Raw genomic sequence first — 13,854 nt, forward strand, 5'->3', positions numbered from 1 at the left:
GACAAAGTATAATATGTATATTAGGTTGACATAAAAATATCAAGTAAAGTCCTTGTTTAGGTTTTTTTTGTGTGTTTGTGTGCACATCTTAAAAGTGTAGTTGTTGGAGCTGAATAGTCATTCACTTGTGCTTTGTACACGACTTTTGAAAAAAAGGCGTTACAAATCCATGGCATGTAACAGCGTGGGCACGATAACTGTTTAAAACCACAATTATACCTTTATTAGAAAAATCCAATAAAAAATTTTTGGGGGAAAAACAACTAATAAATTATAAATAAATAAATGCATTGGCCTATGTACAAACCCCGTTTCCATATGAGTTGGGAAATTGTGTCAGATGTGAATATAAACGGAATTTAATGATTTGCAAATCATTTTCAAACCATATTCAGTTGAATATGCTACAAAGACAACATATTTGATGTTCAAACAGATAAACATTTTTATTTTGCAAATAATCATTAACTTTAGAATTTGATGCCAGCAACACGTGACAAAGAAGTTGGGAAAGGTGGCAATAAATACTGACAAAGTCGAGGAATGCTCATCAAACACTTATACGGAACATCCCACAGGTGTGCAGGCTAATTGGGAACAGTTGGGTGCCATGAATGGCTAAAAAAGCAGCTTCCATGAAATGCTAAGTAATTCACAAACAAGGATGGGGTGAGGGTCACCACTTTTGTAAGCAAATTGTCGAATAGTTTTAGAACAACATTTCTCAACGAGCTATTGGAAAAAATTTAGGGATTTTACCATTTACGGTCCGTAAAATCATCAAAAACTTCAGAGAATCTGGAGAAATCACTGTACGTAAGCGATGATATTACAGACTTTTGATCCCTCAGGCGGTATTCCATCAAAAACCGACAGTGTGTAAAGGATATCACCACATGGGATCAGGAACACTTCATAAAACCACTGTCAGTAACTATAGTTGGTCACTACATCTGTAAGTGCAAGTTAAAACTCTACTATGCAAAGCCAAACCCATTTATCAACAATATCCTGAAACGCCGCCGGCATGGCTGGGCCCGAGCTCACCTTAGATGGATTGATGCGAAGTGGAAAAGTGTTCTGTGGTCTAACGAGTCCACATTCCAAAGTATATTTGGAAAGAGAGGTCGTGGTGTCCTCCAGAACAAAGTGGTAAATAACCATTCCGATTGTTATAGGCGCAAAGTTCAAAAGCCAGCATCTGTGATGGAATGGGAGTGTATTAGTTCCCAAGGCATGGGCAACTTACACATCTGTGAAGGCACCATTAATGCTGAAAGGTCCATACAGGTTTTGAAACAACATATGTTGTCATCCAAGCAACGTTATCATGGACGCCCCTGCTTATTTTGGCAAGACAAGTGTTACGACAGAGTGGCTTCGTAAAAAAAGAGTGCGGGTACTTTCCTGGTCCACCTGCAGTCCAGACCTGTCTCCCATCAAAATTGGGTGGCGCATTTTGAAGTGTAAAATACGACAGCGGAGACCCCGGACTGTTGAACGACTGAAGCTCTACATAAAACAAGAATGGGAAAGAATTCCACTTTCAAAGCTTCAACACTTAGTTTCCTCAGTTCCCAAACGTTTATTGAGTGTTGTTAAAAGAAAAGGTGATGTAACACAGTGGTGAAAATGTCCTTTCCCAACTACTTTGGCACATGTTGCAGCCATGAAATTCTAAGTTAATTATTAATTGCAAAAAAAAAATAAAGTTTATGAGTTTCAACATCAAATATCTTGTCTTTGTAGTGCATTCAACCGAATATGGGTTGAAAATGATTGGCAAATCATTGTATTCCATTTATATTTACATCTAACACAATTTCCCAACTCATATGGAAACGGGGTTTGTATAGATTTATGTCATCAAGATGCATATGTTCTCTTTTTTGCATGTCGTTAACTATATTCAACTGGCTTGACCTCCATTGAATAAAAGTAGATCACATGAGATTGTGCAGGTGTACCTAATGAAGTGTCCAGTGAGTGTGAGAAACCTTTGATAGACGTGTGTTTATACATTCAGTTCAAGTTCAAAGTGTTCTATTAGTACACGGTCATGTGACTGTTCCCTCGCCGTGCCAACTCCTCCTTCCTCAAAAAGCCTTTGTCATGTTTCCACAATGCGCAATGTGGCCGTTGCCGAGTCATGTTTTAAGCCCCAAGCTTCCCTCCTCCCTGTGGTGTTATTCCAAACATTGCTCAACTCCCCCTCCTCCCCTCACCAGTTGTTGCTGCGTCACGGTAACGCTCATTCCCACACACACAATGCTGCTTTGTGCATGATGTGATCGCACACTTCCTGTTTTCCTTCCAGCAGTGGGAGGGCAGAGCGGGCCGCATATAAAAAGCCGGGCGGAATGGCCCAGACTCTGCACAACATCCACACGGAGAGGACCACCGCAAGACGCCTTGGGAGAAGCTCACAGTGAGAACTCTTTATTGGCTTTATGCATTATTTCGTAGCGACCCCGTTGCTTATATCCATCCATTTCTCTTCTTTTCAGCCCCACGATGGACGCACAGAAGATGCACACAGCAGAAATGTAAGAATCTATTTTTGTCTATTCGTCCCGTTGTTTTTATTATAACTATTTAAAGGAAAATATAGGACTGGTCTTGAACAATTTGATGGGGCTTCCATAACGCAGTTGGACTTTGGAGGTCCTTTCTTTACCATGAATTGATTAACGTGGACCCTGACTTAAACAAGTTGAAAAACGTATTCGGGTGTTACCATTTAGTGGTCAATTGTACGGAGTATGTACTGTACTGTGCAATCTACTAATAAAAGTTTCAATCAATCAATCAAACTTCTTATGACCCGCTTCATGCCATGCCACCATTACATAGGAAATAACACAAAGTAGAATTTTGAACCAGGTGGCATGATTTTGAAAAAGTCCATATTTTACTACTGTAAGGTTCACAGGTGCATCAATAGAGTTTTGGTCGTGCTTTTTAGTGAGAAGTCCTACTGGGAACACAACATTTGCGGGTGTGGTCCATAGCGGTACTTAGTTGTAATACACATTTCCACCACTTGTGGCAGTAATGAAAATCCCAGACAAATAGAAGAAGTCCGGAGCTAAAATTCATAGAGGAGTTTCTTAAGCACAAAAAATATGACTAAAGTGGTGAAGCTGTATTTTCATCCATCCATTCATCCATTTTCTACCGCTTGTCCCTTTTTGGGGTCGCTGGAGCCTATCTTAGCTGCATTCGGGCGGAAGGCGGTGTACATCCTGGACAAGTCTGGCACTGTATTTTCATTTACACTTTAAAATTTTATTGACAAAAACATAGTCATTAATAATTTAGTGCATTTACTTTCCTATGACTTGACCAAATATAGCTTACAACATTGTAACATTAAGGCTCGGGAGAGGAGGATACAAGTGTTAGTTAGCTACGGCACTAAAGTTATACTACACTCACATTTTAACAGCAACATGGCGCTAATGTAGGTTAGCATTTTGGCAGAAGGAAAAATAAAAACTATCAGACTGATGTCAACGCTCATATCTGGAGCTGACGATACATACTCAGTAGAGCTCCGGTCTTTAAGGCAGTGGTTCTCAAATGGGGGTATGCGTACCCCTGGGGGTACTTGGAGGTATGCGAAGGGGTACGTGAGATTTTTTTTTTTAATATTCTAAAAATAGCAACAATTCAAAAATCCTTCATAAATATATTTATTGAATAATACTTCAACAAAATATGAATGTAAGTCCAAAAACTGTGAAAAGAAATGCAACAATGCAATATCCAGTGTTGACAGCTAGATTTTTTGTGGACATGTTCCATAAATATTGATGTTAAATATTTATTTTTTTTGTGAAGAAATGTTTAGAATTAAGTTGATGGATCCAGATGGTTCTCTATTACAATCCCCAAAGAGAGCACTTTAAGTTGATGATTACTTCTATGTGTAAAAATCTTTATTTATAATTGAATCACTTGTTTATTTTTCAACAAGTTTTTAGTTATTTTTATATGTTTTTTTCCAACTAGTTCAAGAAAGACCACTACAAATGAGCAATATTTTGCAGTGTTATACAATTTAAAAAATCAGAAACTGATGACATAGTGCTGTATTTTACTTCTTTATCTCTTTTTTTCCAACCAAAAATGTTTTGCTCTGGTTAGGGGGTACTTGAATTCAAAAAATGTTCACAGGGGGTACATCACTGAAAAAAAGTTATGAACCACTGCTTTAAGGTGTGTGGCAAAGCTTGTTTGTTTCTTTTTTTAAAGAGGTGGGCATATAGATAGACACACTTTTATTTATCCCACAATAGGGGAAATTATGTTGTTGCTGTGTAGATTTTTATATGGAGTAACACATGTGAAAGTTAATAAAAAGTAATTAAAAAATATATATATAATGCTCACTAACGATTGCACTATGTATAGGTAAAAGTCTAACAAAAAACACTATCTTAACACTCGTATTGCACAGCAAGAAAAAGATCACAGTAATGACTTAAGTGGGTTGTAAAGTCTCCTCATGAGAATCAGCGTCCTCTGCAGTGGACATTTTCTCAAGGGCAGAGTAGCTAAATATTGTGCCCCACATAAAGTCATTTAACTCAAGTAAAAGTAAAAATGAGTCATCCAAGTAATTATTTGAGTAAAAGTATTCAGTGAAAAAATGCTCAAGTGCTCAGTAACTGGGGAGTAACCATTTTGTCATTTTAAAAAGGGGAAACAAGATTAAAAAGAGAAAAAGAAAAACAAAAAACAAAAAAAAGGAAGAACAACAGAAAAAGGAAATAAGGGGAAAAAATTAGGACAAAAACAATGTAAATACACAATAACTGGAGTTAGTGTGTGTGTGTGTGTGTGCACTGTACCACTGAATATACACATTGTTTTCATTGTTTGAATAAAATACTCAAATACTAAGTAGCTGATGATCAACTTTTGATTCATTTAGTAGCAATTTTTAAATGTTACCTGCGTCAGAACTGGATTTGATGTGTGTCTGCATGACAGGGACACTACTACAGCTTGAAGCACATTTTACAGTCACTGATGACGTTAACAAATTTTACCTGCGGCCGTGAGACTTTTAGCCCAGGACACTTGGATGGGAAGGAAGGAGTTCACCCCACACCTTGTAGATTAAATGGACAGCTGACCACCTGTCAGTGTGAGGATACATGTGTGCAATGTTTACCTCAAAGATAAAACCAAATAAAAAAAAAACAACAACAGTGTCATTATACAATATCAAAATGTGTGCAATAATACATAGTGCATAGGGAGATAAGTGTAATAAGAAAACATATTTAAATTTTTATTTAATTGTACAATGCTGCCATCATTGAAGTTATTTTTTATTTCTTCTTCACATTTGTATTAATTACACAATGTGTAACTTCTGTACAGTTTAGTTTCATTTATTTACCTGTTAGTACAACTCATCTTTTTTTTTTACTTTTTACTTTTGTTTTTTACAATGCCATTCTATTTTCTAACTCTTGTTTTTGTTGAATTTTAATCCAAATATTTTTATATACTGATTTTTATACATTGAATTTGTATACAATAATTTTTTTTTTTTTACTGAATTGAAAGGGAATAAGCGGTAGAAAATGGATGGATGGATGGATGTTTTACAGTGAATTTTTAGACTGAATTTTTACACCGATTTCTTTACAGTACATTTTAAAACAATAAATTGAATAAGCGGTAGGAAATGGATGGATGGATTGATGAATTTTAGAACACAAAATCTTTATACACTGATTTTTAAAACACTGAATTTTTATACACTGTTTTTTTTTACACTGAAATTTTATACACTGATTTTTTACACTTAATTTAAAAAAACTGAATTTTTTACACTGAATTTTAAAACACTGAATCTTCATACCCTGAATTTTAAAACATATTTTTTATACACTGATTCTGCTTTTTCCACTGAATTTTTTTACACTAATTTTATTACAATAAAAATATTTAAATGCAGAATTTTTTACATTGAATTTTAAAACGCTGAATTTTTATACACTGGATTTTAAAACACTGAATTTTTATACACTGGATTTTAAAATACCTAAGCTTTATATACTAAATAATGAAAAAAAAACTATACACTGATTTTTTTACACTGCAATTGTGTACACTAATTTGTTGGAACTATTTTTTTACAGTATTTTTTTTCCAATGAAATTGTCAGCATAAGTTGATGCAAAAAATTCAAACTTAAAACATTCAATTACATAAATTCAGCCTAAAAAAAGCTTTCGTGATTAAGACACAAATGAACATCCATGCTGTGCAAATGGCAATAAACTTATATTCCATTCGAATGTTAGCACAAGTGCAGCTAAAACTTTAAAAAAAAACATCTCCAACTTACTGCAACATGTTAGTGGAGTACTTTTTTCTAGTTTGTAAACATCCGAGGCCGTCCGTCATCATGTCTCTTTTTGCAGTTTTGAGTGCGGTCATGTGACTGCCAGGCTCCCTTTGATTGGTGAAACGGAGTCAAAGGTCACTGGTGCTTACATCGGATGGGCGAAGAAAAGTCATGTGATCATGCCTGCTTGAAGGAGTCTCTCTAACGAGCTGAAGGAATGCTTTTTTGCAAGCAGTAAACAATATATCATAAAATAAATAGATTGACGTAAATAAATGTAGCGAATCTGAATGAAAGTCAATGAAACAAAGTCAAAGCAGCGTGTCTTTGTTGCATTAAAACTATCCATTCATCCATTTTCTACCGCTTATTCCCTTTGGGGTCGCGGGGGGCGCTGGTGCCTATCTCAGCTACAATCAGGCGGAAGGCGGGGTCTACTCGGTTACAATTTATCTAAAAAGTAAATGCAAGTTCCGACTTACTCTGCATACGCGGGGGCGGGCTCATCCAGAATTTTTGGATGAAAGGATTTAGGAGAGAACATCCACGATAAAGTTCGCAACTTTTCGGTGCTAAGAGAAAAGCCTTGCTTCTACCGGAAGTCGCAGACGATGACGTCACATGTTGATGGCGCCTCAAATATTCACATTGTTTATAATGGGAGCCTCCAACAAAAAGTACTATTCGGACTTAGAAAACGACAATTTCCCCATTAATTTCAGCGAGGATGAAAGATTTGTGTTTGAGGATATTGATAGCGACGGACTAGAAAAACAAGTTAAAAAGTAAAAAAAAAAAAACGCGATTGCATTGGGACGGGTTCCGATGTTTTTAGACACATTTACTAGGATAATTCTGGGATATCCCTTATCTTTCTATTGTGTTGCTAGTGTTTTAGTGAGTTTCATAGTACCTGATAGTCGGAGGTGTGTCCATGGGTGTCTTGACGCCAATGTCTCAGGGAAGTCGACGGCAGCTCTGGACGGCACAAGCTCAGCTGATATCCAGTAAGAAGCGACTTTTTACCACAATTTTCTCACCGAAACCTGCTGGTTGACATTCCGTCGTGATCCATGTTCGCTTGACCGCACTGTGATCCATAGTAAAGTTTCACCTCCAGGAATTTTAGACAAGTAATCACCATGTGTTTGTGTGGTTAAAGGCTAAAGCTTCACAACTCCATCTTTCTACTTTGACCTCTCCAATATTAATTGAACAAATTGCAAAAGATTCAGCAACACAGATGTCCAAAATACTGTGTAATTATGCCATCAAAGCAGACAACGTTTAGTTGTGTGTGTGCGTAGCCCTCATACTTCCTTAAAACCTGTGACGTCCTGCGTACACGTCATCATTACCCGACGTTTTCAAGACGAAACTCCCGGGAAATTAAAAAATTGCAATTTAGTAAACTAAAAAGGCTGTATTGGCATGTGTTGCAATGTTAATATTTTATCATTGATATATAAACTATCAGACTGTGTGGTGGGTTTCAGTAGGCCTTTAACACGACTGTGTGTCCTGCAGGGATCTGTCGGAGCAGATCAAGAAGGTGACGATGGAAAGTCACATGAGGGCGGAGAACACAGAACTCATGCTGAGCTTCCAGAAGGGACAAGTCAGCATGCAACAATACAAAGTAAGTCTTCAGTCCTCCAAAATGCTGCAAACCTTTTTTTTTCGTTGTTTACTCGACGGTCTTCTCGTCTCCTCAGTTGCTCCTTAGCTCCCTCCATGAGATCTACCAGACGTTGGAAGAAGAGTTAGACAGGAACTGCAAGCATCCCGCTGTGGAGCCCATCTACTTCCCTGCGGAGCTGGCCCGGCTGGACTCGGTCCAGAAAGACCTGGAGTTCTTCTACGGTCCAGGCTGGAAGGACAAGATGCTGGTGCCCGCGGAAACAAGGAGATACTGCGACAGGCTGCGACAGGTTGGTTTCCGTGGCCACACACACACACACACACACACACACACACACTCTCGTATTTGTTACCTTCTTGAGACCTCCGAAAAATGCCTACCTCTTTAGGACCAGCCTTTCTAGATATATAAAGATTTGTATTCACAACATTAATAATAAATACATACTATGCAACTATAAAAAAGCTTGTTGTTAAAAATGAGTTTGAATTTCACAAGAAAAAGGTTACAATTTCACTGGAAAACTTAGAATTTTGGCAGGTATAATAAAAGTCGCAATTTTAGTTAACGCAAGTGAAAAGTTAAAGAGAAAAACTTAACATTTGTGCAATATTATGATAAAAGCTGGAATTTTACTCGATACCGGTCACAATTTTACAAGAACAGCTTGAATAAAATGTTGGCGATTTTATGAAAAGAGTCTTAATTTTACTCAACAAGAGTCACAATTTTATAAGAAAACTTTAACATTTTGGCAATATTATAATTACAATCGAAATTTTACTTGGCAAAATTATGACAAAAGTCATCATTTTACTCCAAAAATGTCACCGTTTTACAAGGACAAAAAAAAAATTTGCAATTGTGATTAAAGTCCGAATTTTATAAGACAAATGTCGTATAAAAAGACTGCTTTTCATTATTTTTTGTTATTAAATGTTTTGTTTTTAATTGGTTTTTAATCTTCATTATTTACTTCAAATTTATTACAGTATGTCTTTATATAAATTTTTTTTTAATTATTAATTTTGGCCAAAGGGTGTTCATTTCAATTTCTTACACACACTTGTTATTTCATAAATTGACCAGAGGGGGAGCACTTTTAAAACCAACACACACTTAATTTGAAAACTCCCTCCTTTTTGGGACCACCCTAAATCTGATAGATTTCACCACCAGGGGTGCAAATGAGATCTATATTTTTTGTTTTTTTTAATGTGCTTAAGGCCGATGACCACACTTTGGGCAACCCAGCTGTAGAAGCTAACTGTTAATGGCCACCATAGTCTTAGTATCGTAGTTCATTTATTCATCCTATGGTCACATATGGGACGCGGGTTGTCTTACGTCAGCACCGGAAGTCGTAGAATCAGCTGTTCACCTGGCGGGTTTTTTCAGGGATGAATAGTGAAGTCCTTCTTTAGCTGCCGTCTTGTTTTATCATATATTGCTGCCTTTGCACCTGTCAATGTTTACTTTTGTATGCACATTAAATCAACAACAAAAAAAACCTGACTTTGGAGCAATGTTCACAGACTCTAGTATTTGGCTCTCTATTAGATGCAATGGTTTTCCGTATAGGGATCATGATTTCGGTCCATACTTGTTCGCCGGTCCTCATATGGAAGGTACTTTTCCTTGTTGATGTCTCAAGAAGGGTAGAAACACACACACACACACACACACACACACACACACACACACACACACACGATACACCAGCGCTCATCCCGTCTTCTTTCCAGATCGGGAAAGAAAACCCAGAGTACCTGGTGGCTCACGCCTACACCCGTTACCTAGGCGACCTCTCCGGAGGACAGGTCCTAGGTCGCGTCGCCCAGAAGTCCATGGGCCTGAAAAGCAGCGAGGGTCTGTCGTTCTTCGCCTTTCCCGGCGTGTCCAGCCCCAACTTGTTCAAGCAGCTCTACAGGGGCCGCATGAACGTGCTGGAGCTGAGCCAGGAGCAGAGGGCCGGCGTGCTGGAGGAAGCCGTGAGGGCCTTTGAACACAACATCCAGGTAAGGACATGCTCACTACTCAAGTCACATGACCTCCGCTCGGGAGACCTGATGGATCACCTGGGTGTGCTTGCAGGTGTTTGAGGGCGTGCAGAAGATGCTGAGCGTGCTTTCAGAGCGGCAGCCAACTTCCAAAGTCTTTTTAAACCGAACCGTGGCTCTTCCGACGCTCCTCAGGATGGCGCTGGGGATGTTCGTGGCCGTTGTCACCATGGGAATCTGGATGCTTTAAAACGCACCTTTTTTCCAATGCTTCCTCGTTTTATGGACTTTTACTTTTTTTTTTTCTGGGGGACTAAAATGCATTTTTTCAAACGGGACTGAAGTTTGCTGAGCAGGTTTAAAAAACAAACAAACAAACATGTTTTTCTTTATTTTTCTCAAGCTGCTGCAACTCGCCCATGAGGGGTTAGAGTTGAGTGAATGCACCAAAAAAAAAACATCCGTTTTTGAGACCATGGGCGGTTCCCAGCCAAATGGAAGGACCGTAGTTTGCATCCCAGGCCAGTAGTTGGCGATGTCACCAATGTGACGACTTTGCACTTTGCAAGAAAAGGCTAAAACAGCACAGCTGTGGGTTCAACGCTTTGTGCGTTCTACTAAGTGTTTTTAGCATTTAAACAGAATAACATCCTCCTTTAGATCCGAAAATCACCATTTTAATGTAAACAAACACCAAATTAATATTGTTTTGATTTGTTTTCAGACAAACAGCCACATAGAGTTTTTTTATGCAGGGCCACACCTGGCTGAATTGGGGCCCAAAGCAGAATTGTATTCATCCCCACACTCATCACAATTTTTTTCCAAATGTATTTTATTTTGTGTGAAATTATTTTTATTAGGGGTGCTGAAAAACATGAATTCAAATTCAAATTGGAATTCTTATTTGTTCCAATTCTGAAAGGATTCACAATTTAAATAGTTATTAATAATAGCTATTTTAAAATTATATTTAATATATAAATATATGTAGTTTATAACGAATTGTTTCTTTTTCTTTCTTTCTTTTTTTTCTTCTAACAAAATTCATTATTATTTCAATGTTTTTAAATCAATTTAAAGTATTTTTTATTTTCATTTTTAAGAATCACGTTATTTTATTTTTTCCACAGAATTCACAATTTTTTGGTTTTTGGATTAATTTAATGTTTGTGGGATTTTTTTATGATCAACTAAATTTTTCAAAATTATTATTTTAAGAATCAATTGCATTCTTTTAAGAAGCAGGGATTTTTTAAGAATACTTTTTTTTCTACAGAATTTATAATTGTTTATGTTTTTAAATCAAAATAGTGTTTTTTTATTTTTAGAAACGATTACCTTTTAATTATAATTTCAAGAATTGATTGCAAATATTATTTTAAATATGTTTTAATGAACCAGTTAATTGTAATTATTATACAAAATGTTTATGTTTTCTAAAATTATAGTTAACATCAAAATATATGTATTTTATAAAGAATTGTTTCTTTTTCTTTCATTTTTTTTTACAAAATTCATTATTAATCCAATGTTTTTAAATCAATTTAAAGGTTTTTAAAAAAAATATTTGATAAAAAATATTTTAAATTAAGATTTACATTTTTTTTTTAAATCATGTTATTTAATTTTTTCCACAGAATTCACAATTTTTTGTTTTTTGTATTAATTTAATGTTTGTAGGATTTTTTTATGATCAACTACATTTTTCAAAATTATAATTTTAAGAATCAATTGCATTCTTTTAATAATCAGGGATTTTTTAAGAATACTTTTTTTTCTACAGAATTTATAATTGTTTCTGTTTTTAAATCAATATAGTGTTTTTTATTTTCAGAAACGATTACCTTTTTAATTATAATTTCAAGAATTGATTGCAAGTATTATTTTAAATATTTTTTTAAAGAATCAGTTTATTTTGATTATTTTACAGAATTGTTTTTTATGTTTTCTAATCAATTTAATAGTATTTTTAAACAATATATACAGTATACGTAAAACTTTTTTTCAAGAATCGATTTTTAAAGAAGTTTGCTTACTCTCTGCAAGTCACACATCTGCAGCAGGAAAGACTCTAACCTGTTTTATTTATATACCGACTTAATATATTTTTGAGAATCATGTAAAATGGAGAATCCATTTTGAATCGTGAGTTGTTGTAAGATTCACATCCCTCATTTTCATAGCACAGTATTTGACTTGAACTCAAATTTAATTTGATGAACGTTTTGGACGAAAACAAATTCATGAGAATTAAATTGTTCAATATTTTTTTCGTACACAAATTCCACCATGAATAAATGCATTAGCAACACTTCCTGCGCCACACGGCACAATGAGGACAATTACAAGGGAAATATGCAATTATATGAAAACTAGAAAAAGGAATAATTTCTTTGTTTACACGACACATTTATTCAGAGAGAACACATTTTTCCGTGTGGGTCTTTCACATCTGGCACTTTTGTTGTTGTTGCACAGGTAAAGCAAACCATGTAAAGATCCGAGACCACTTCTGGATTTGATCTTGGTTGATTTTTAGAGTCTGCTGAGTGCAAAATACCGTTGACTTATTATGAATCGTGCAGAAAGTTGTTTTTATGTCCTACATGAACATGTAGCTTCAGTGTTATTTTGTACATATCTGTCTCTGTGCTTTTTGATACCAAGTTGACCTTGTAATAAAAGAAAGTTGAAAAGGACAACTTCTGTTGGCTTCTGTTAAAAATGTCTCTTATTTTTGGTCCTTGCTGACATTCAAAAGTCCAGCTGGTTGACATTTTTCTTCATGTTTTGGCATCATTTCCTGCATCCGTCTTGCCAAATAGGAAATGACACATTATCATACTAGGAGCTTAAAGTATGGCATTTTTAGTAAAATGATCATAAATCACGCTGCTCAGTCCCAGCTGCTAAAGTGAAAAAAAAAATTAAATTATTCATATATATATATATATATATATATATATATATAGATAATCCCCATATTATGGAGGGTTAAATGGGACAGTATTTAAATAAATACATCTTGAAATAATTACTTAAATGTGTCATTAATTAATTAAATCATTAAATAATGAAATCAATAATCAATTAAATCATAAAATTATGTAGTCGATAATTTTGTAAATTATTTAATAATTTAATTTTACATGAAATAGATTAATGACACTTTTAATAACACATTTTTGTATTTAGTTCAGATTATAATGAATTAATCACTTGCTTAAGAAATTATTTCAAGATTTATTTAGTGGGGCGGCACAGCTCGGTTGGTAGAGTGGCCGTGCCAGCAACTTGAGCGTTGCAGGTTTGATTCCCGCTTCTGCCATCCTAGTCACTGCCGTTGTGTCCTTGGGCAAGACACTTTACCCACCTGCTCCCAGTGCCACCCACACTGGTTTAAATGTAACTTAGATATTGGGTTTCACTATGTAAAAGCGCTTTGAGTCACTCGAGAAAAGCGCTTTATAAATATAATTCACTTCACACATTTAATTTTGTCCCATTTGGCCCTTTATACACAAGTTCATGAAAGACTTACAAAATAATTAAATCCTGAAATAATCACATTGTGAAATAATTAAATCATGAAAAAAATATTTACATCATGAAATCAATAATTAATAAAATATTGAAATAATTATTTAAATTATTAAATAGTCAAAATGTATTTTTACATTAAATAAATTAATGATCCATTTAATAGCACGTTTTTATATTAAATTTCAATTACAATGAGTCAACGACACATTCAAGTTAACATTTATTTAACTTTGTCCTATTTGGCACTCCAACAATTAAATAAATCATAAAATAATCAATAATATATAATAATAATA

At 35.2% G+C, this 13,854-nt stretch overlaps 1 protein-coding gene across 1 annotated transcript; it reads left to right on the forward strand.

Annotated features, from left to right (window-relative positions):
* The first annotated feature begins 2,308 nt into the window (after window positions 1-2,308).
* Window positions 2,309-12,717, forward strand: LOC133558875 (heme oxygenase-like). The gene is made up of 6 exons (XM_061910015.1): window positions 2,309-2,428; window positions 2,508-2,546; window positions 7,898-8,009; window positions 8,086-8,301; window positions 9,758-10,030; window positions 10,107-12,717. The coding sequence occupies exons 1-6, from the start codon at window positions 2,361-2,363 to the stop codon at window positions 10,260-10,262; spliced, it is 864 nt and encodes a 287-aa protein (XP_061765999.1). The 5' UTR covers window positions 2,309-2,360; the 3' UTR covers window positions 10,263-12,717.
* The last annotated feature ends 1,137 nt before the right edge of the window (window positions 12,718-13,854 follow it).

Source organism: Nerophis ophidion, linkage group LG01 (assembly GCF_033978795.1).
Source record: "Nerophis ophidion isolate RoL-2023_Sa linkage group LG01, RoL_Noph_v1.0, whole genome shotgun sequence".
In the NCBI taxonomy this organism is placed as follows: domain Eukaryota; kingdom Metazoa; phylum Chordata; class Actinopteri; order Syngnathiformes; family Syngnathidae; genus Nerophis; species Nerophis ophidion.